Here is a 25470-nt window from a genome sequence, read left to right as displayed (position 1 = left end):
GTTTAGTTTCACAGGAATTTTGTTTCGGGAGTGGAGAGGTTAAACTTAAGATGACAACATTTCAAACGAAATATACTGTTCCCAGGGTAGACAAATCTCATTCATGAATGGCAACCCCTGTATGAGAGGGTCACTCTGAACGAAACTTATGAGCAATTCTTACCCCTGGGGGTGTGCAACATGTCATTTGAAGGTCTCAAAGCAAAGAGCAGATAAATGCTTATACTAAAAAAAGCTTAACAACTGAAATAAACATTCAGTTGAAAACCCTTAAAATACTCATGGAGGGCTGAGATGGCTAGGGGACACTACTGAAGGTCTTATCTGAGGATAACACAAACAAAAATAAGTAAGGACCCTCTGTTCTGAACATAACTTGAAGGTAAATTTAAATCTAAGTATGAACATTTTAAAATATTATTACGCTAGGCCCTCTAAACCCTTGTGAGTGAATTCAGTAGATGGAAACTGAAAGAAGCTCATCGCACAGGAGTGGCTGTGTGGTAAGTAGCTTGCTTACCAACCACATGGTTCCATTCTGGGTTCAGTCCCACTGCATGATACCTTGGACAAGTGTCTTCTACTATAGCCTCAGGCCGACCAAAGCCTTGTGAGTGGATTTGGTAGACGGAAACTGAAAGAAGGCCGTCGTATATATGTATATGTATATATATGTGTGTGTTTGTCCCCCCAACATTGCTTGACAACCGATGCTAGTGTGTTTATGTCCCCGTAACTTAGTGGTTCGGCAAAAGAAACCAATAGAATAAGTACTAGGCTTACAAAGAATAAGTCCTGGTGTCGATTTGGTCGACTAAAGGCAGTGCTCCAGCATGACTACAGTCAAATGACTGAAGCAAGTAAAAGAGTAAAAAGATATATATATATATATATATATATGTACGTGTGTCTGTGTCTGTGTTTGTCCCCCTGCCCCACTGCTTGACAACCAGTGTTTGTGTGTTTATGTCCCTGTAACCTAGCGGTTCGGTAAAAAGTGACTGATAGAATAAGTACCAGGCTTTAAACTATTGGAGTGGATTTGTTCAACTAAAATTCTTCAAGGTGGTCCCCCAGTATGGGTGCAGTCTAATGACTGAAACAATGAAAGATAAAAGATACATCAGTCATTTCTGGTTTGGTTGTTGTAGACTCAATGCTAAACACTGTTCCAGCCGTTGTTTCCTCTGGCATCTTCAGGTGTCTCGTGCATAACCAACCAAACATAACAGAGAATGGAAGAGTGAACAAGAATGCTAAGCAACAAGTTTTAAGTGTTTGGAGGTTTAGCTGAGGGAGTGAGAACTGCTAGCGAGTTACAAAGCGACCTCACTAGAACTGGTACCACGAAAAGTACCCAGTTCATACTGAAAAGCAGTTGGCATTAGGAAAGGCATCCAGCCATAGAGACCAGGCCAACACTTTGACACTGGAACAAGATGCGATTCTCTGATTCCTGACCAATTGGATCCTGTCAGAGCAAACAACCAATGCTAGCATGAAAAGCAAACATAAAATGATTATTTATAAATATATAAATGTGCGTATATGTATGTGTAAGTATATCTTTTATCTGCTTCAGACATTAGACTGCGGCCATTCTGGAGCATTGTCTCGAAGAAGTTATAGTTGAATGGATCAACCTCAGTACTTCTTTTACCTTTTTTGTTTTTTGAAGCCTGGTACTATGTATCAGTCTATTATATCAGTCTAATTTAGCTGAACTGCTGTGTTATAGGGATGTAAACAAACCAACACAAGCAGTGGTGAGGGACAAACACACACGATGGGCTTTTTATAATTCCCTTCAACCAAATCCATTCACAATGCTTTGGTCAGCAAAAGACACTCGCCCAAGGTGCCACACAGTGGAATTGAACCTAGAGTAGAATCATGTGGTTAAGAAGCAAGCTTCTTACCCTGCATCCACCTGTGTACATTAATTTATTATACATTCTCCTTCTTTTGATATTTTGTTTTGTTCATTATTATCCTTTTTTCCGTTCTATCTTTCCGTTCTTTTACATCAGCCACAAAGTTTATATTCTTCACCTTGTAACATTGGATGCTATATTTTTCTTCATTTTAAACATTTAGGTTTCAATTGCTCAGAAACTGATAAGATATTTATTTGTAAATATTTATATTTCAGATATCTTTCAAATAGCTATTACGGAAACATATGTGCAAGAGTTAGCTAAATAAATTCTTTTAAATATCTTATATTATGGATTTTTTATGAAATGAACTGATTAATTAGGAAGTAAAATAAATTTCTTTCATAATTCACATCGTTTCTAAGCTACAGTTAATTGTATGAATCTAAAAATATTTTGATACAAATTCCATCAAAATATGATAAATATATATTATGTCTATATCTCTTTCTCTTCTCTTTCACTCTCTCTCTCTCTATATATTATTATTATCATTAAGGCAGCAAGCTGGCAGAGTCGTTAGCACACTGGGAAAAATGCTTTGTGGCATTTTGTGAGTCTTTACATCCGAGTTCAAATTCCAGTATGGTTGACTTTACTTTTCATCCTTTCAGAGTTGATGAAATAAGTACCAGTTGAACACTGGGGTCAATGTAATCAACTCATCCCTTTCCACGAAACTGCTGCCCTTGTGGCAAAATTTGAATCCATTATCATTAATATTATTATGAAGGTGTTGATCTGGCAGAATCGTTAGCACGCCAGGTGAGATGCTTAGCAGTATTTCATCTGTCACTACATTCTGAGTTCAAATTCCACCGAGGTCAACTTTGTCTTTCATTCTTTTGGGGGTTGATTAAATAAGTACCAGTTATACACTAGGGTCGATGTAATCAATTTAGTTCCTTCTCCCAAATTTTAGGCCTTGTGCCTACAGTAGAAAGGATCATTCTTCTTCTTCTTATTATTATTCTTTTTATTATTATAATTATTATTATTATTATTTAGGCTTGGAGTCAGCAGCCTTGACAGGAGGTGGTTCAGTCAATTACAACAACACCAGTACATGACTGGTACATTATGTTATTAACTCCAGAAAGATGAAAAGCAAAGTTGACCTCACCAAGATTTAAACCCAGAATATAAAAAAAGCTTGAAAAAACACTGCAAAATCTTTTTCCAAAGCTCAAATGGTTTTGCCAATCCACTGTATATAACAAGCAATACTTCCTCAGCTCATAAGTTCAGAGATAAATTACTTTAAAGTGTAAAGTTTTTTGCATCAAAGAAATCAAAGGAGTGTTGCGGAGCATAAGTATCAAAGAGATTAAGAAAGTCAGGACATCAATCAGTAATTTTCTTTTTCAATATAACAGCTTAACCTAATATTAAGTATTATGAACGCTTATAACTTTCATGTTTGCTCATTAATTTGTAATAAATTATATTAGCTTCCATGAATCTTAAAGTATTTTGAGAGAATTCTATAAATGAGAGTTATTGGTGGAATAAACCAATATTTTATAATAGATACATAGTCACTTGGCAGGAAATATAATATTTGCATGTCAGATATAAGTTAAAATCATAATATTGACAACTTTTATGTTTGTTCATGAATTTGTCAGAAAAATCACTTTATCTTCCTGGAAGAATTAAAAGTTTTGTGGGGGAATTACGTGAATGCATGTATATGTATACATGCACATACACACATGGTTACATACATACATATATATATATATAATTATTTATATTATATTATATGATCGAACGCCACACATCCTTTTCCAAGTAAATTTTATCTATATATATATATATATATATATATATATATATATACACACACACACACACACATACATACTTATAAATACATATATACATATATATATACATATACATGTATATACATATATATACATATATATATATACACACACATATATATATATAATATATATAAATTATATCAGCTAATATTTACAAAAGGACACACGTGCATGCACCTGCATGTATGCACAAACACACACACACACACACACAGGCACACACATGCAGCCAGCAGGCAAGTATGATATTTGCATGTCCAATATATAACAGTTAGAATCAACAAGTTTTATGTGATGTTTGCCTTTTGAGTTTGTGACAAATCAAATTCCATCCATTCAGGAGCATCCTACCTTTTGCAGGAATTCTAAATATGTTATTTTGTTAGAGTAAATGCATGGTCAGACAATAAGACAATGTGGTGTTTGTATGTCCACTATAATAGTTAGACTCACTAAGCATTACAATTGTCAGGAATAATGAAATAAATTACATTCATTTCCCTCAGAAGTCTTTTAGTTCCTGAAATAGCTCTGTAAATGATTGTCATGGCTTCTGGCAGCCAATATGTTGTCATATATGCATAGACAATTGCCAGGACAATGCAGTATTTGTCTGTCCAATATAAAACTTAGAACCATGAAACTTTACAAATCTATTTCTTATTTTTTAGCTTTATTTTTTTATTTGTTATAGTCATCAGACTGTGGTCATGCTGGAGCATCAAGTTGAAGAATTTTGAGTCAAACAAATTGATTCCAGTACTTATTCTATCGGCCTATTTGCCCAAACTGCTAAGTTACAGGGATGTAAACAGACCAACACCAGTTGTCATGCAGTGGTGGTGGATAAACACATACTCAAAACCACACAAACACAAATATATATATATCTATATATATAGATATAAATATATTCTTTTATTCCTGTATTTGTTTCAGTCATTTGACTGCGGCCACACTGGAGCACTGCATTTAGTCGAACAAATTGATCCCAGGACTTATTCTTTTTAAGCTTAGTACTTATTCCACCGGTCTCTTTTGTCGAACCTCTAAGTTACAGGGACATAAACACACCAACATTAATTGTCAAGCAATGATGTGGGACAAACACAGACTCATAAACATATATATATAAAGTTAATCCAAACATGAAAACACAAAGAGAAAACACAACAACGCGAGGACGTGGAACAAATATAGTGTTATTGGACGCTCAGGAAAGAAGGAGGGTTTAACGTTTCGAGCAAAGCTCTTCATCAGAAACATAGGAAAAGGAGAGATCCAAAGAAAGGAAGACAGAGGAAAAAAATCGCCAACGGTACACACAAGGTCACATTTTGAATATATATATATATATATATATATATATGTTTATGTGTCTGTTCCCACATCATTGCTTGAAAATCACACACATACACATACACACACACACATATATATATATAAGTGTATAAAGGTCAAATGTGGATTCGTCCTTTAATTTGGAGAATTCCCAAAAAGATTTCTAATGTTGATTCTTCATGCTTTGCTGAGAGTTTGCAGACGATCGTTTTGTACAGAGATATAATAATGCAAATTCATGATTAAATTAAATTAATTACATTAATTATGTTGATATGTAATTAACATAATTTAATTTAATTTAATCATGAATTTGCATCATTATATCACAGTACAAAATGATCATCTCCAAGAATTAAACTTCTTATATATTTTAACAACTTGTCTCTTCCATTTTTAACAAAATTGATGAGTTTTATGGGTCTTCATTCCATAAATTCACCATATGTGTGTGTGTGTCGTGTATATATATATATATAATATATATATATATATATGTTTATGTGTCTGTTCCCACATCATTGCTTGAAAATCACACACATACACATACACACACACACATATATATATATAAGTGTATAAAGGTCAAATGTGGATTCGTCCTTTAATTTGGAGAATTCCCAAAAAGATTTCTAATGTTGATTCTTCATGCTTTGCTGAGAGTTTGCAGACGATCGTTTTGTACAGAGATATAATAATGCAAATTCATGATTAAATTAAATTAATTACATTAATTATGTTGATATGTAATTAACATAATTTAATTTAATTTAATCATGAATTTGCATCATTATATCACAGTACAAAATGATCATCTCCAAGAATTAAACTTCTTATATATTTTAACAACTTGTCTCTTCCATTTTTAACAAAATTGATGAGTTTTATGGGTCTTCATTCCATAAATTCACCATATGTGTGTGTGTGTCGTGTATATATATATATATATATATATATATATATGTGTAAATTATACCACTTTCATGTAACTTCTCCTCTTATGTTTTTGTGGAGGTGGCCTCATATTTGGGACTCTTTATACATGAACTCATCAAATATCTTCATTTTTTTCTCTCCAGTTTCAGCTCAGAGCTGTGGCCACGTTTCCTCTCTTGTCTTTATTTTAGTGAACACTGTTTGACAATGTTTACCTCATTTTAATAAAAGTAGAGTATCAATCATTTATAGTAATTTAATATTCCACATTATGTTATACTAGAACTTGTGTTCTCTTGCTGTGTGTTAGTTGATACAGCTTTTGATAATGTAAAATATTGTCACAGTTGAATACCGTGGTGAAATGGTGAATCTTGTGGTAAAGACAGTGGGAAAATATAGTATTTGTACAGATGGCTAATTTAAGAATTCAAATCATTAAATTCGCTACAAAGTCTGCAAATGAATTTGTTAATTATGTTAGCTTCCATGACTAAATTTTTAGTCTCTGGGAGACTTTTAATGTAATGGTTGCCGCTGCCATCACCACCACCACCATCCTCAATCATCATCATCATCATCATCTGTTAACCCTTTAGTGTTTAAACAGGTTACATCTGGCCCAAACATTTTACTTGTTTTATGTTCATACCAACGTGATCTGGGCTCTCGCACCTACCCAAAAATGTCATTCTAAAAATAAAGTGCTGTGAAGGTTCATGGCTTGGTGATTAGACATTTGAACTTGTGATCATAAAGTCTTAGGTTCAATTCCTGGGCCATGCAGTGCATTGTGTCCTTGGGCAAGACACTTCAAGTTACATGGTTGCAGTCTTTTCAGCTAAAACTCTGTTACATCCTCTGCAGAATGATGCCTTGCAAACTACTGGCCCAGAATTTTGTGAAGACAAGGTGCTACTGGTTCTAGATGGTTAGAGTACATTGAAGATATGATGAATATAGCAAGTAACGTTTATTCAGCATGTGGCATGCACAGTCAACAGGTGTGAAAATGCAGTATTTTTATGTCCAATGAAATAGAGTTGTGATGTTTACAACAGTCAAGCTAACATGTGAATTTGTAAATTGCATTGGACATCCGAAGCTTATTTAAAAGATCACAGATTATGGTTCATTGTTGATGAGACAATTTGTACCAGACACCATTCTCCAACTATTTCCTAATTACTGTAAGAAAACTCTGACGTCAATAGAGAAAGAATTTCATAAGAATCAGACAGAACTGTCTTTGAATTATTTACATCATAAAAATAGTAATAATAACCATGACAGAGTCTCCATGCAATAGACTGACCTGCTAAAATTAAAAACCAAATCTTTCTCAAATCACACTCAACTAGCTTGTATGTGTGTGAGTATGTGTGTGTGATTCTACCAAAGACAACTGGACACATGTCTGCGGAATACTCAGCCACTCACTGACTTATAAGCAGCTAATTCATTTGATGAAACTGAATTCTCATTGTTGAAGTAGATAGAAATTCATTTTATGGAACTCCCCCTCCGCCCACATGTACATACACACACACATATAAATGTATGCATTTTAATACATGTAACTATGAAACATGGAAAGTGGTGGGCAATCATGTATAATTCTAATGCCACATTCACTGTCTTTCTGTAATTTGAGCACCTCCTATTCTATAACACAAAATATATAAACAAGAACTGGAAGTGATTATAAGACGTGTGCATGTGTGTGTGTGTGTGTGTGTGCGTGTGTAGAACACTTTAGATGAGTGGTCAATAAATTCATACGAAAATATTGAATTTTGAATGCAAATAGTGTAATTTAAACAATGAGACGCAGAAAACAAAATCAGGAAGAGATACAAATTAAATATTAAATTTAAGAGACACATGTTAATAGACATTTAGATTGACGTGAATCTCTTAGTCTGGTTTCATCCCACATTGTTTATGTATACACACACACACAGACGCACACACACACAGACGCACACACACACACACACATTGCATAATTAATAAGAAGAGGCTGAGTTATTTGTGTTTGTTGATTTTCATTTGAATCGTATAAATCAGTGGTTTCCAAAGTGGGTGGTATTGCCACAATGGGGGCAGTGGGAAGTTCCAAGGGGTCGTTGAAGAAAATTGGGGTGATAATGGGGGAGTGATTCATATAAAAAAGTGGGGCGATAATGGGGAAGTGGTTCATGTAAAAACAAAATAATGGGTTCATTAGATTAAGTTTTATTTGTGAAATAATGTTGCTTTGGATTTGCTTCAGAAAGGGGTGCATGTTTGTGATAGTTCGGCTGGGGGCACTAGGAATGTGGCCTGGGTGTCAAGGGGGCAGTAGCCCCAAAAATGTTTGGGAACCACTGATGCAAATTATACTAAGCCAGGCCATAAACGTTCTCTACTCATTTTCTAAGTGTTTAAGTCATACGTGCCTCAGTGTTAATGCAGCTCAACTGCAGCTGCAGATCATGCCTGTTGAGGTGCAAAGAAACACACGTTCACATCTGTCTTTTTATCATGAAAAAACAAAAGTAAGAAAAAAAAGGAAAAAATAAACGAGGAACCCAAAACTGAGACTATGGTGCCAGAAGTGCTCTTTCAACCAGTTGGATCTTGTCTAATCATCCAACCCATGCTTGCATGGAAAACAGAGGAAAATGAAAATATACAAGGGCAAGTCAAAAATTATCTGCACTTTCAACATAGCATATCTTTATTATTGTTGCACTGCCTTCTGGGCTTGCGTGCTTATAGTTGGTATTATTGTGGTCACGTGATTGAAGCTTGAGCCAGTTAGCGCCATTTTTCCTTCTGGCTTTACAGTGTAAGCATGGCCACTCCATTAGCAATGTGCACCAAAGAAGAACAAAGAGCAGTGATCTGAGAGATGGAAATTGTAACCTGGTTCACCATTATCATCTCTCAAGTTTGTTGAATCTTCTTTGTCAGTGGTGGAGGTTGATGGCCATCCTATTCCCTCTTCGTGAGTCACACTTGTCTGACCACTTTTAAACTTCTCAGTCCATTCATACACAATTCTATGCAGTTGTGCACTGTCCCCGTATTGTGCTAAAAGCCTCCAATGAAGGGAGAAGCTAGCAGAAACATTAGCACGCCAGGCGAAATGCTTAGCGGTATTTCATCTGCCACTATGTTCTGAGTTCAAATTCCACCGAGGTCAACTTTGCCTTTCATCCTTTCGGGATCAATTAAATAAGTACCAGTTATGCACTGGGGTTGATATAATCGACTTAATCCATTTGTCTATCCTTGTTTGTCCCCTTTGTGTGGACGCTCAGGAAAGAAGGAAACAAGGAGGGTTTAACGATTCACGCAGAGCTCTTCGTCAGAAGATCCAAAGAAGGGAAGACGGAGGAAAATATAATTGCCAACGGTACACACGCGGTCACTTCAAAGCCACTAAAGCACTACACTTAATGACTGACAAAAGGAGTTATGTCCATAGTGTATATAGCTGTATCATGATTTCAAATTTTGGGGTAGAGCACCTTAACTCTCATCAGTGGTTCTTCATACCTATATATCTATAATACATTAAAAGTCAGTCTGAATCTTGCTTGCAATGTTACCCAGCCAAACTGGTAGATAATGGGAAGATACTATGAATTAAGTTTACCCTGAAATGTTAATACAAATGGAATAAAGCAAGTTTCATGCAAATTGGACAATAGTTTTAAAGATATTAGAGATTTGCGGGTATAAATACCCAAAACAACGCATAATGGGAAAATAATCTTCCTCCCGAAAGGGAAAAAGCTCCTATCTGTCTATTAGACACAGTGATTAGAAAACAAAAAATTATGAGTTTTTTTACAGTAAATGTTTCTATTTTCACTTTTGTTAAACACAATATTTTAATCATTCAGAAATACATTTTAAGTGAATGTGATTTCAAAAATGTAAGCTGTTTGTATGGTAAGTATTTATATTTTAGTTTTCTTTAAACTGACAATATTTTAATGTTTTTTAAATTATTATTACAAATGTTTTTTTAGCATATTTAAAAAATATTTTCAAGTGAAAATGACTTTAAAAATATGGTAAATATTTTGTAAAAAAACCCCATTCGTAACCTTGGTGTGAAATAGCTTTTTTCCATAGGTTTTTTTTGAGTACATTCAACATATCTCAACCCCAAAGGTTTGGCAGGTATTTCTAGCACGCCCTGCTACGACATAACAGCTATTTGTGGTAAAAGACCTGAAATACTTGTTACATGGTAGCAGGACGTGCAAGAAATTATGCTTGATTTTGATGTCACATTCGTTGAAAGCATGCAAAATAAACTGGAAAAGAAAAAAACCCATGAAACAAAACTCCATTGCTGGGAAACTCAGAGTTTTCCAGTGACCCAATGGATCAGGGGTAGTCTAGTATATATATATATATATATATATATATATATATATATATTTATTCGTAAAAAGGACCATCCGAATCGTGGCCGAAGCCAGTACTGCCTCGACTGGCTTCCGTGCAGGTGGCACGTAAAATGCACCAATCAGACCATGGCCTATGCCAGCCTCGCCTGGCACCAGTGCAGGTGGCACGTAAAAAGCACCCACTACACTCACGGAGTGGTTGGCGTTAGGAAGGGCATCCAGCTGTAGAAACATTGCCAGATAAGACCGGAGCCTGGTGCAGCCTTCTGGCTCCCCAGATCCCTGGTCAAACCGTCCAACCCATGCTAGCATGGAGAACGGACATTAAACGATGATGATGATATTCGAACCTTATATATATATATATATTCGAACTTTAGGTCTCACCAAGGAAATGACTGGAGACCGAGACCTATGGAAGTATGCTGTGTGTGAGAAGACCCGGCAAGACTAGTGAGACCATAACCCGTGGCCTCTACTTGGTATGTAGCCAGTCGACTTATACATACCTTTCCTTCTTGGGACACAAAACTCCACTTGTGAAGACCCGTTGAGGCAAGTGAAAATCAAAATCAACCCAAATCAAATCAGATATCAGAAAGCAGAACCAAAATCGAAGTCGATCAACATCAATGGAAATTGCAGCTGTGATACTAGTGCCGATGACAAGTAAGCGAACCATCCGATCATGGCCGTTGCCAGCGCCGCCCCGACTGGCCTCCATGCCGGTGGCACATAAAAAGCCCCATCCGTCCGTGGCTGTTTGCCAGCTCTGTCTGGCACCTGTGCGGATGGCACATAAAAAGCACCCACTACATTCACGGAGTGGTTGGCGTTAGGAAGGGCATCCAGCCATAGAAACACTGCCAGATCAGACTGGGCCTGATGCAGCCTTCTGGCTTCACAGACCCCAGTTGAACCGTCCAACCCATGCTAGCATGGAAAGCGGACGCTAAATGATGATGATGATGATATATGTATATATATATATATATATATATATATATATATATATTATATATATATATATAACTTAATGATTTGTATGACTTATAAAAACAGTTAATATCATAGTTGCATAACGAAATACCAAATACCTACAAATCACTATTACTTTCATACCAGCTTCCAGAATACATTTAATACATAAATTGGTATATCCAAAAACTTTACACTGCTATATATAGTGTCTATTTAAGCAATGTGCACGAGGATGGTTAATGGATTAGATGCATGCTGAGGAAGGGGTAACCCCCCCCCACACACACACACATTACCCATTTTTTATAATAGAACTCATTGTTTGTTTGTTTACCTTTGACATTTTTTATATGAAACACTGCAGCAAAAATCAGTGCTAGCTGTAATTTCAATAGAATATCTATAGAAATTACTTTAACAATATATATATATATATATTATATATATATATATATATATATATTGTGCTGGTGCCACATAAATAGCACCAAGTACTCTCATTGAAGTTGTTGGATTTAGGAAGGGCATCCATCTGTAAAACCATGCCACAACAGACAACAGAGCCTTGTGTGGACCCTAACCATACCAGCTGTGATCAAACTGTTGAACCAATGCTCACAAGACATTAAATGATAATGATATATATATATGTAAATACATGTATATATGCATGTGTGTGCATATACATGTATATATGCATGTGTGTGCATATACATGTATATATGTATGCGTATCTATATATATATATATGTATATACATATGTATATATATGTATATGTATGTATATATATATATATATATATATGTATATATATGTATATATATATGCGTATCTATATATATATATAATATATATATATATATATTATACATATATATATATATATATATATATATAATATATATATATATATAAATATACATATATATGTATATATATATATACATTTAAATATTTGTTGTGCAAGATTTTTTATGTGAAGTCGTGTGTTGAAACAGATATTGTTATATTTCGGAATGGTCATATTGCCAGTTCAGCCAATAAAAACACACGCACTATATATTTGGTGTTATTTTGCTTCAGTGATATTTATTTTTTACATTAATCTTAATCTTATTTCGGCCAAAGTTCTTTCTTCACACTCCTGTGACCGCATCAGTGGTCCTTTGTTTTCTTCTCACTTACTTGTGTCTCTCCTTACTAACCGTCAGCCATTTTGTATTTCTATTGTATGTCTTCATTTGGCCGAAGTAAGATTAAGATTAATGTAAAAAATAAATATCACTGAAGCAAAATAACACCAAATATATAGTGCGTGTGTTTTTATTGGCTAAACTGGCAATATGACCATTCCGAAATATAACAATATATATATACATATATATATAAATATATGTATATATATATGTGTGTGTTTCTGTGTGTGTATGTATGTATGTATGTATCTATATATATATATATATATATATATATATATATATATATATATATACATACATACATACATATATATAAAGCATCATTTGAGCATGGCCAATGCTAGTGCTGCCTGACTGGCACCCATGCCAGTGGCACATAAAAACCACCCACTATACCCTCGAAGTGGTTTGCATTAAGAAGGGCATCCAGCTGTAGAAACCTTGCTAGATCAGACTGGAGCCTGGTGTAGCCTCCCGTCCTGCCAGTTCTCGGTCATCCAACCCATGCCAGCATGGAAAGTGGACGTTAAATGATGATGATGATGATATATGAGTTTGATAAATGCCATGCCTGAAACTCTTGACATATGAATCACTTCTGTAACTTTTTGCGACTTAAAAATAATAACAGAGGAAATATATATATATATATATATATATATACACACACACAGAGTTGTATCTGTCCTGTTTGTTGTATGATAGATAGATAAATAGACAGACAGACAGGCAGAGAGATAGACAGACAGACAGATAGATTGGTAAATAGATATGTTTCTTTATTAGCCACACAGGGCTGCACACAGACAGAACAAATTACAAGGTAGAGCTTTTCTTTTTGGGGGTAAAAAAGAGGGGGTTGGTTTTCGATCAAAAGGGATCATAAAAGGAAAGAAAGAGGACAAAAAAAGGGGAGGATTTAAAAAAAAAGGGGGGAGAGGGAAAAAAAAGTTGATCAATAGGGATCGTAATCACAGAAATGTCAATAGGAAGTGTAAAGGGGAGGACAGGTGAGGTTTACCCGTGGAAAGAAAAGCCTACGGAAAAGACCACGGTAACCTCGGTCAATGAAGTCACAGATGGATAAACAGATAGATAGATAGACAGATAGGCAGACAGATGATAGGTAAATAGATGGAAAGATAGATAGATAGATACACATAGATAAATAGGTAGATAGATAGATAGATAGAAAAAGTGAGAAAAACAGACAGAGAAAGAGAGAGACAGATAGATATATATATATAGATAGACAGAGAAAGAAAGAGATGTATGTATAATTACATAAAACTGAACGTATATTCACAATGTATATATTTATTTATACTTGACTCTGAGCATCAATTTATGTATGGCCTTGTACATGTGCATACACACACACACAGACACATTGGTACACAGGTAAAGATATACACCCACATACACCTATATATACTCCCACTTACTGAGACAACAACAATGAAAATCACAAAAGACACAAAAAAACTATTAAAACACACACAACAACAACAATGCCTACACTGACACAAAAACACAAACACAAAACACTTGGTGGTGGGGGTGGGGGATGTTCTGTTATTTTGTTGATTTTTTATTGCTATGATTGAGGTTTCCCTTCCCCCTCCTCCTTTCTTTTCCCTCTTCCCTTCACTTTTCCTTCATCCTCAATCCCAAATCCAATGTTTCTCTGTCTTTCTCCCTTTCTTTCTTTCTCTCTTTCCTTCTTTCTCACTATCTTTCTCTCTCTCTCACTTTACCCTCTCACTTTCCCCTCTTCCTTTCCTTCTCTCTCACTTTCTCACTCTTTTTCTCTTTCCGTCTTTCTCACTCTCTTTTTCTTTCTCTCTCTCTCTCACTCTCTTTCTCTCTCTCACTTCTCCTCTCTCTTTCGTTTTCTCTCTTTTTCTCTTTCTCTCTCTGACTGTCCTCTCCTCCTCTCTTTCTCTTTAACTACTACATGCTTCAGTGCACTTCATAACACACAACTCCTCCCACCCTTCCCCACCACCACACAATTCCTCCCACCCTTCCTACTATCATTCAAAACAGCCCCCCCCCCAGTCACTGCTACAACCTCACCCCTTTAATACCCCTACACACATATACACAACAACACAACCATCATTACCGCCAACACAAACACACCATACACGCCACCACCACTACCGCCTCCATCACCAACACACACCATCGTTACCCTCCCCCGTAACCCACCAGCACCACCACCCCACAGCCACAGGCACACCTATCCAATCACGCCCACCACCAATAAACAAACACCCCCTCCCTTATCATCCCACGTGATCCTGTGACGTAAAGGACACTTACCTCATGGTCTTCTTGTTCTTCTTGCCGACCGATGTCAACTTCTGCGTACTCGAACAGCTGGCCGTGTCACCGGACGCCAAACTGCTGCCGCCTCCATCCTGGGACGGGCTGCCGTTCGGTGTGTAGCCATTCCTTACACTACTTCGGCTACAGTCGTCCGCCCCTCCATATGGCACCGGCCGGTAATCGTTCAGCTTGGCCTGTTCCTCGTCGTCGTCGTCATCATCGCCGGCAGCGAAGCCTGACGCACCGCCCGCACCGCCGCCCGAACCGCTGTTCTTCCCTCCACGGCCGCGACCTCGCTTCCGGCCGAAACACCAGTTGCACAGCATGGACGCCATCACAAGTCCAGTGACGGAGATAAGAGTCGAACAGATGGCGGCCACAATCAATAACTCTTGATCGATGTACCACTGTTGTTCTGTGGTAGTGGTGGTCGTCGTCGCCGGCACCCCCGGCTGCAGTGGGGGTGGATGGGGCGGTAAGACAGCTGCCGATACTGGCGGAAGCGGGGGAGGAGGAGGTGGGGGTGGAGGGGGCGCTATGGCTGCGCCGGAGGCGGCCAGTGCTGCTGCTGCGGCCGCCGCTGCTGATCGGGCTGTTGACCTTGCTGCTGCTATTGCTGATGCTGATGATGACGATAGTGATGATGACGCGGCGGAGGCGGTGGAGGAAGAGGATGGCGATAACAGGGATGACAGAGGTGGGGGTGATCGACTGCCGTATGTCTTAGCCAGCATGTCTGAAAGAAAGGAAAAAAGAATTGACATTTAGAGAGAATGAAAGAAACAAACAAACAAATATATATATTGATAGATAGAAAGATAGATAAATAGATATCCAGACAGACTAATAGATAGATAGATAGAGGGAGAGAGAGAGAGACAGACAGATAGATAGATAGACAGACAGACAGATAGATAGATTGGTAGATAGATAGATAGACAAAAAGAAAGGTAGAAAGATAGATAGATAGATTGGTAAATAGATAGGGAAGTTAATAAACATTCATCTGAAAGATACTTTGATAGATACAAAGGGAGTGTACATACATGCGCATGTGTGCGTTTATATGCACGTACACACAAATGCACACAAACGCACGAACACATACATACAAATACACACACACACACACAGGTAAAAAAAACTTCAGAGATGAGATATATTTCACCTCAAAACATATATATAAAACGGCATAAGTATTCAAATGATTTGAACCACTAGGAGCACAGGGTCAAGAGTGGCTCTAAGAGAAAGACAGGTGGGCAGAAATATATAAGATGTATATGAATGTGCATATGTATTTATGTACGTATGTATATATATGCATAGAGAGATTGATATGAATATATATATATTTTTTTATCTAGTTTCAGCTCACGAGCTGTGGCCATGCTGGGGCACCGCTATATATATATAGTCATATGTATATATACATATATAGATAAACATTTAAAGTATAATTATTAAAATATAATTCTGATTAATGAATAACCATCTAAGGAATAAGAATAGTTGTTCTTACAACCAGCATCATTTACCTTATGTTATCCCTGGTCATGGGTATACAAGTGTACTATACTCATAGGGTACAGGTAAAAACTGAATAAACAAAAGTTTATCAAGAATCAAATTTAAATAAGCAGAGAAAATGGAGAAAACTTTTTGATCAACAAACAAATTGAGACCAACATCGGTTAGTTATTTCATTTTATCTTTCTTCCCATAAACACTTTTATGTTATATTTTGTATTAAAAGATAATTAACCCATGTTGGTCAATTTGTTTGTTTGTTAATCAAAAGTTTTATCATTTTCTGCTTATTTAAATTTATATATATATAGCCGCAGGAGTGGCTATGTGGTAAGTAGCTTGCTTACCAACCACATGGTTCCGGGTTCAGTCCCACTGCGCGGCATCTTGGGCAAGTGTCTTCTACTATAGCCTCTGGCCGACCAAAGCCTTGTGAGTAGATTTGGTAGACAGAAACTGAAAGAAGCCCGTCGTATATATGTATGTGTTTGTGTGTCTGTGTTTCTCCCCCCAATATCACTTGACAACCGATGCTGGTGTGTTTATGTCCCTGTAACTTAGCGGTTTGGCAAAAGAGATCGATAGAATAAGTACTAGGCTTACAAAGAATAAGTCCCGGGGTCGATTTGCTCGACTAAAGGTGGTGCTCCAGCATGGCCACAGTCTAATGACTGAAGCAAGTAAATGAGTAAAAGAGTATATATTATAGATAGATAGAGAGAGAGAGAAAGAGAGAGATTAACATATGCATGAGTGGGTAGGTAGAGAAATAATGCATGCACAATTAAATAAACAGCCATGTAGTTGACTACCTTTACATACAAACACACAAATATATTCACACTCCATACACGGATAAATGAGACGGACAGAGAGACAGAGATAAAAGTATAAATATATAATCGACTGGAAACCATGATGTTAATAAGGCATATAAACATGCATTTATAGCTCAGTGCATCTGTATGTATGTGTATTTATATTTATGTGTGCGTAACCATACATACATACAGACATATATATGTGTATGTATATGGATACGTACACATAAATATAAATACACTCTGAGTCTCCTGTCTTTGCTGGGCAATTCTCACTATAGAAGATAGGGATTTTTAAATTTGTTTTCCACTGCACCTTTACAAATGATGGGAGTAAGGTGGAGTGGAATTGTGCTTCAAGTACCCCACAAAAGCCCTCGTAACTTATTTAGCGGGATTTAAAAAAATTTTGGCAAATTTGTGTTCAACAAATGGGAATCCCTACAATTATATAAAATCTGAAAAAAAATGTGTGATTTCAGGGATATTTAGCTGTTATTTTTAGCACATTTAACGACCACCTGATATCCTCCTCAGTTGTTTGTCACTCTGACATACTGATGTCTTTCAATATCTTTCTTCCCATAAACACATTCAGTGGTCTATTGCAAGAAAATAAGCCAAAAATTCAAACTGTCCAAAAATTTGGCCTATAGTTTTTAAAAATTCAAAAATTTCTTTTCAGATTCAAAAAATTAAAAAATAAAATTTTTTGTGGTCATATGACTTCCTGTGTGTAGAACACAAATTCACAAAAATTTTCTGAAAGTTCCATAAGACCAAAAAAATTATGAGGATTTGTTTGGGGTGCTTAAAGCAGATTTCTGAATTGATTGGTGAGAGTTTTTTATACTCTTTACTCTTTTACTTGTTCCAGTCATTTTGACTGCAGCCATGCTGGAGCACTACCTTTAGTCGAGCAAATCGATCCCAGGACTTATTCTTTGTAAGCCTAGTACTTAATCTATCTCTCTCTTTTGCTGAACCGCTAAGTTATGGGGACATAAACATACCAGCATCAGTTGTCAAGTGATGTTGGGGGAACAAACACAGACACTCAAACACACACATATATATATATATATACAAATACATATATACGACGGGCTTCTTTCAGTTTCCATCTACAAAATCCACTCACAAGGTTTTGGTCGGCCCGAGGCTATAGTAGAAGACACTATACATGGAACCATGTGGTTGGTAAGCAAGCTACTTACCACACAAGCACTCCTGACTGTACAAAAAGATGAGACAAAGGAACCGAACAATACTCCCAGGTTAATTGAAGTATTTCATCTCATAGTACTTTCCAAGTAAAGGGTTTCAAAGGACACCAGAGTCTTGAAGAAACCCTAGCGTACTTTAGACCACTAGAGTCTGGTGCAGACCCTCAGCATACCAAATCTGGTCAAACCGTCCAACCCATGCCAGCATGAACAACAACAGACACTATCGGGGTCGATAAATTAAGTACCAGTTACGCACTGGGGTCAATGTAATTGACTTAATCCGTTTGTTTGTCCTTGTTTCTTCCCTCTGTGTGGAGCCCCTTGTGGGCAGTAAAGAAATAAGACACTAAATGATGACACCCCCAGCACTTGACTGGTACTTATTTCATCAACCCCCAAAAGAAATGAAAGACAAGTTGACTTTGACAGAATTTGAACTCAGAACATAAAGACAGACGAAATGCTGCCAAGCACTTTGTCCAGCATGCTAACCATTCTGCTTTATAATATTATATAATAGTATTATACACACACACAGACACACACACAAACCAGGACAGTCGCTAACAAGCACGTACGAGTTGGTAACATGATTCATACATTCATCAATTATTCACCTGATTATGTAGTCCAGAGCAGACGCAAGCACCTTCTCAGACCCCCGACCCCTCTTCACACTGAATCCTGTACACAAAGTCAATAACTTCGTAATATTTATGAAGTGTTGATTATTATTACAAATAACTTCTCTATTCATTTTTAATGTTAAATTCTAAAGGTTGAGTTCTCTTAATTGCTCATTGCTGACTCGGGGCTAAATAATAACGATTTATGTTTTATAGATTTCTTTCATGGATTGTGAGGGCATATGGCTCAGTGGTTAGGGGAGTCAGCTTGTGATCGCAAAATTGTGAGCTCAATTCCTGGTGACAGGTTCTGTCCTTGAGCAAGGTGCTTTATTTCACATTGCTCCATTCTACTCAGCTGGGGAAAATGAGTTGTACTTTTATTTCAAAAGGGGCCAGCCTTGTCATATTCTGTGTCATGCTGAATCTCCTTGGGTACACATGTCTCTGGAGTACACAGCCACTTGCATGTTAATTTCACAAGCAGGCTGTTCTATAGATTGGATCAACTGGAACCCTTGGGCATCGTAACTCACAAAGAGCCAGTCTCAGCCAAGCCTGTTGTTGTTGTTGAAGTTGTTTAGCCACAGGACAGCCCTGTGTCAAGCAATCCTAGAATCAAAGGTATTGACAATCTGGTATTATTTTACTATAATTTTAATGTGCATGAACATCAGAAGACAAATTTGCCGAGAGAGAAAAAGTTGGGGATAAAAAGAAACGGGGTGTACAAGGGAGAGGAGAGTATTAGAAGGGCCATGGGATGTTTATGGAGGAGGAGATCAGTAACGATAGGAAGTGGTAAAGCAGCTGAAGTGAATGCAATATGGGAAATAGTGATGAATAATTTCTATGAGGAAAGGAACATATTATCAATATGGTGGATGGAGGTTGCCTTTCTTAATAACAATAATAATAATAATAATAATAATAATAATCCTTTCTATTATAGGCACAAGGCCTGAAATTTTGGGAGAGCAGACTAATCAATTACATCAACCCAGTGTTTCACTGGTACTTCATTTATCAACCCCAGAATTTGAACTCAGAACATAAAGACAAATGAAATGCCACTAAGCATTTCACTCAGCATGCTAACAATTCTGCCAGTTATAATAATAATAATAAATGCCTTAATGCAGTACCTGAGAGTGGCTCTCTTGGCTGCTGATCTTAATTGATTGGAAGTGTTATCATGTACATTGTTTTGTCTTGGTATAAAAGATGGGCTACAGCAAATATTCTGCTCAATACCACAGATTTGCTTGTCAGTTGTTTGACCTTCACCAGTTGAGCATGTCCCTTAGTGGCTGACGATATGTGCATCTCTGACCACGAGCAGACGTACTGAGGGAGCATCATAGCCATGTGTTGAGAGGGATTCTTTGAGGTTTGAATAATTCACCTCTGGAAACATGGGTGGTTCGTTGAATATCCTTAAACAACCCTTATGCAGTGACCGTCTGAGTGGGATGGGCTACTCAACCAGAAAAAAATTCTAACTGGGCCCCACCTGCAAGGTCATGTGCTGTTTACCTTGATATGAGATCACTATGTTGCGCACATATGGTTGTGATGCATGTGCCTAGTGTACCTTTATCAGACGGGTAGTCATGATGGGTATACTGGTCTTCGTATATTTTATCCCAGTGTCACTTTGAAGTCATGCACTGCTCTCTCACTCAATAATAATAATAATGATAATAATAATAATAATCCCTTCGACAATAGGCACAGGGTCTGAAATTTTGGGGGAGTGGGTAAATCGATGACATTGGCCCCAGTACTTGACTGGTACTTAATTTATTGACTCTGAAAAGATGAAAGGCAAAGTCAACCTTGGCAGAATTTGAACTCAGAATGTAAAGACAGGCGAAATACCACTAAGTATTTTGCCTGGTGTGGTACCAATTCTGCTAGCTCACTGCCTTAATAATAATAATAATAAACATAATAATAATAATAATATTAATAATAATGATAATGATAATAATAATAATAATAATAATAATAATAAACATAATAATAATAATAATATTAATAATAATGATAATGATAATAATAATAATAATAATAATAATAATAATAATAATAATAGTTTCGTATTGATGGCACAAGATGAAAGCTTGCTTATCAGAAACTACCAGGCTAATGTTCTTCAAAATGGTTCTGACCCTAAATACAGATTCTGCGACACATTTGCTGAAACAATAGACCATGTCATCTTGGGATGTTCTGTGCTGACACCAAACAATTACAAAAATTGCCACAATAGGATAGGACAGTATTTACACTGAAAAAGATGTAAACGCTACAAAATCAGCATTTCTGCCAACTGGTATGAACATCATCCTGAGTCAGTCGTTGAAGGTAAAAATGTCACTACTCTCAGGGATTTTTCAGTCAACACTAACAAAACAATCCGGCTAATCAGTAAGACATAATTGTTAATGACAGGGAAAAAATACTTCCCACTGATAATAATATATCTGTAAAGGAATTTGACTAATTAAGGAAATATACAATTGCAGCGTGGAAGGTGTTTATAAGCCATTTAAGAAACACGCAAAAACCATTAGATTCGCTTCAACATTTAAATTTAATTTGCTAAAATATTTTCGTTGCTTTGAGACCGTGACCTGTTCACTGACAAAATACTGTGCTGCAGCACTGACAAAATTCCAAGATGCAGCATGGAATTTTGTCAGTGAACAGGTCACGGTCTCAAAGCGACAAAAATATTTTGGCAAATTAAATTTAAATGTTGAAGCGAATCTAATGGTTTTTTTGTGTTTCTTAAATGGCTTATAAACACCTTCCACACTGCAATTGTTTTCGTTCCAGCACACAATTTTAGATCAGGTCACTTGCTTTGCAAGTACATCTCCATAAGTAAATATAAGAACCTGGAAATTGAAATACAAAAGATGTGGCATCTTAAAGTGTGAACTGTTCCTGTTATTGTGGGTGCCCTAGATATGATAATAAAAAACAAGGATCTCAGAAACATCCAGACAACATCTCAGGCAAACTGTGTCTCAGAGAAATCCTAAAGATTGTGCTGACAAGTGCTGACCACATCCTTAGAAAAAGCCTATCGATTTAAATGTCTGTGTTGTATTACATGAAGATATTTTGTTACTGCCCCTGCCACTTGCCCTCCCCAAGCTTTCAGTCATCTCTTGTCCTTCACTCACCCTGGGACACTGGGTATGTCTCAGCAAGTGATTGTAGCAAGCTTGCAGATTAAAATTGAATAACAATAATAATAGTAATACTCAACATATTATAATGAAATAACGAGAAAAGGTCAACGAATATGGAGAACTGAAAATTGAGACCACCAAGACGTGGCAGCTGCAAGAGTCAAACGTAGAGGTTGAGAGGTTGTTCCTGCCGTCATTGGAGCATTGGGTTCAATATCACCCGACCTGAAGAAACATCTGGGCACTTTTGAAATACCCTACAATATATATATATATATATGTGTGTGTGTGTATGTGATTACAAGGAGATTGACTGTTAATTCTAGCATATCAAGCGACCACATGCCAGACATAAACTTACGTTACATAAACTAGTGTAGCTAAGGGGTGTGGTAGGGGCTGTCCACTCCAGGCAACAGTTTTAAAAGGCCGGTACTTTTGGGTCTGCTGTAGGCAATATGTTTTTGTAGGGTCCAGGGGCAGCACACACTCTGGTTACACTAGTGGTTACATACACAGTGAGAATTCAGTTTTTGGATCTTTTCGGTTTGAATGGTAGTTTTTTCTAGCAGTGTCACATGAAATTGTCACCCATAATTATGACCCTAGTATCGATCTATTGCATTTCAATCTGTTTTAGGGTTAGGGATGGGGGGAAGGGTATCTTTTTTTCTTCACAAATGTAAATAAACCCAATCTGTTTCTTAAACGAGGGACATATTCATATGGCACAGAATGTTTTTTTTACCTCAATAGACGTTAGTGATTGGTTGAAATTGAAGAAAAACAAGCAACAAATATCTTACAAACTATAGAATTTTCTCAATAAAGCCAAGAGAGAAAGATGTTTTATAAACACATTCTATCAGTATACGAAGTTTAAAATTTTTTAGTTGCCTAGAAATTATGTTAAAAACTGCCGTTCAAACTGAAAAGATCCCAGCTTTCTTCTCAGGAAAAGTAAGCAAAAAATATTTGAAAGTTTTTGGAAGAGAAAAGAAAAATAAAGAATACATCTTTATCTACACAAACACACACACACACACATAGACACATACATGCAGACACACACAGACATAGACACTGCCCCCACATACTCACACACACAGCAGTAGAGTTTTGTGAGTATATATTCTTTTATTCTTTTACTTGTTTCAGTCATTTGACTGTGGCCATGTTGGAGCACTGCCTTTAGTCGAACAAATCGACCCCAGAGACTTATTCTTTGTAAGCCTCGTACTTATTCTATTGGTCTCTTTTGCCGAAATGCTAGGTTACAGAGACATAAACAAACCAACATCAGTTGTCAAGCGATGGTGGGTGGACAAACACAGACACACAAACATATATATACATATATACAACGGGCTATTTTCAGTTTCTGTCTACCAAATCCATTCACAAGGCTATAACAGAAGACACTTGCCCAAGGTACCACACATTGGACTGAACCCAGAACCATGTGGTTGGTAAGCAAGCTACATACCACACAGCCACGCCTGCACATATATGTGCACACAATATTTTCTTATGGTCTGTTTTCCATCAATGGAGAAAGTTTCTTTTCCATGTTGATAGAATAAAGAACAAAATTCTTGTGTGATGGATTCCATGACACAAAAATGAAGTTATTTTATTCATTGGGTTTGTTTTATGAGAACATTAGCCAAAAACCTTTCATCACCACAAGGTACTAGTTTACAATAATATCAATTTTAAATTTTGGCTCAAGCCCAGCAATTCTGGGGGAGGGGTAAGTTAGTTACATCAACCCCAGTGTTCAACTGGTACTCATTATATCAACCCTGAAAGGGTGAAAGGCAAAATCAACCCCAAAAGGGTGAATGGCAAAATCGACACTGAAAGGGTGAAAAGCAAAGTCGACCCCAAAAGGGTGAAAGGGAGAAACAACCCCGAAAGGGTGAAAGGAAAAGTTGACTCCAAAAGGGTGAAAGGCAAAATCGCCCCCAAAAAGGTGAACGGCAAAATCAACCTCAAAAGAGTGAAAGGTAAAGTTGACTCCAGAAGGGTGACTCTGCAAGTTCACAACCTTCAACCCCAGTGTTTAACTGGTACTTATTTTATTGTCCCCGAAAAGATGAAAGGCAAAGTCCTGTGTGTATGGACAGTTGGTGCAGTAGTGCACCCCCTAACTTTCTTTGCATATGTCTCCTATTGGAACACAGTCTTTCTACTACCCCCAAGAATCTGGTACTGCCTCCTTCTGGTCTCACATAGGAACTGGATACCTTACAGTCCCAGATTAATCTGTAGTCAAAATCAGAGCAGCAATGCCCACAGAGATAGACACAGTCCAGCCAGGGTGTGGATATACCCTGGTGTCATTCAACCACTGACCAATAAAAGGGATACGTAGAGCTGGACCATGAATGGCAACCCATCTCTAGATGTAAGTAACCCTAAACAAAAGCCACAAGTGGTGTTTGCACTTGGTTCCATCACTAGAAGGATTATGATTAAAGAATGTATAAAGGGCTTGCACCTTAGTCCTTGACCATTTAAATTAGCCACTTCTGGCCAAAATATTCTGTTTTATGCTGAAACCAGCCAGATCTCACTTCTCATACTTACCCTACAATGTCACACTAAAAAATAAGCAGTCTCATCATGAAAATCTCAGAGGTTTGAGATAATCCATAACTAATTCAAAAGAATGAGAATAAATAAGGATTACATTTGACAGGGTAATCTGGTTGCTAAGGGGTTAAACAGTAACTGCAGGACAATGATTTGGGATGCTCCACATTTTGGTCAAGTGTAAAAAGTTGGGACATCTAATACACTAACATTGTTTGTCAATGTTTTGAACAGAGTATCATCATCTTTGGCTTATCTATTAATCTATTTATTTATTTATTGTAGAAAATATCTTCAGATCACTGTGTCTTAAGCAAAACATCAGGAATTACAATTCTGAGAAAGAAAAAAATTCAAAATTCCAATTTAAATATTTTGTGGGGCTCCAGACCTTTCTCTATTTCAGAATACATGGTTGGCCACAACATATTCATTTTTTTATCTGGGGGAAATTCTTTTACGTTTAGATTCTTTTGGGGGGAATAA

The 25470-nt window shown here is 36.8% G+C and overlaps 1 protein-coding gene across 1 annotated transcript in view; it reads right to left on the bottom strand.

The window, feature by feature from the left end:
* LOC115225697 overlaps positions 1-25470 on the bottom strand; it is a 426722-nt gene that overhangs the window by 230858 nt on the left and 170394 nt on the right. Inside the window, exon 3 of the mRNA XM_036514764.1 lies at positions 14969-15710. Within this exon, the coding sequence (XP_036370657.1) occupies positions 14969-15710 (742 nt within the window). The remainder of the gene's footprint in view (positions 1-14968; positions 15711-25470) is intronic.

The sequence above is a fragment of the Octopus sinensis genome, linkage group LG28 (genome assembly GCF_006345805.1).
Source record: "Octopus sinensis linkage group LG28, ASM634580v1, whole genome shotgun sequence".
Lineage (NCBI taxonomy): Eukaryota > Metazoa > Mollusca > Cephalopoda > Octopoda > Octopodidae > Octopus > Octopus sinensis.
The sequence above is the reverse complement of the archived record's forward strand: the minus strand, read 5'-3'. Positions and strand labels throughout refer to the sequence as shown.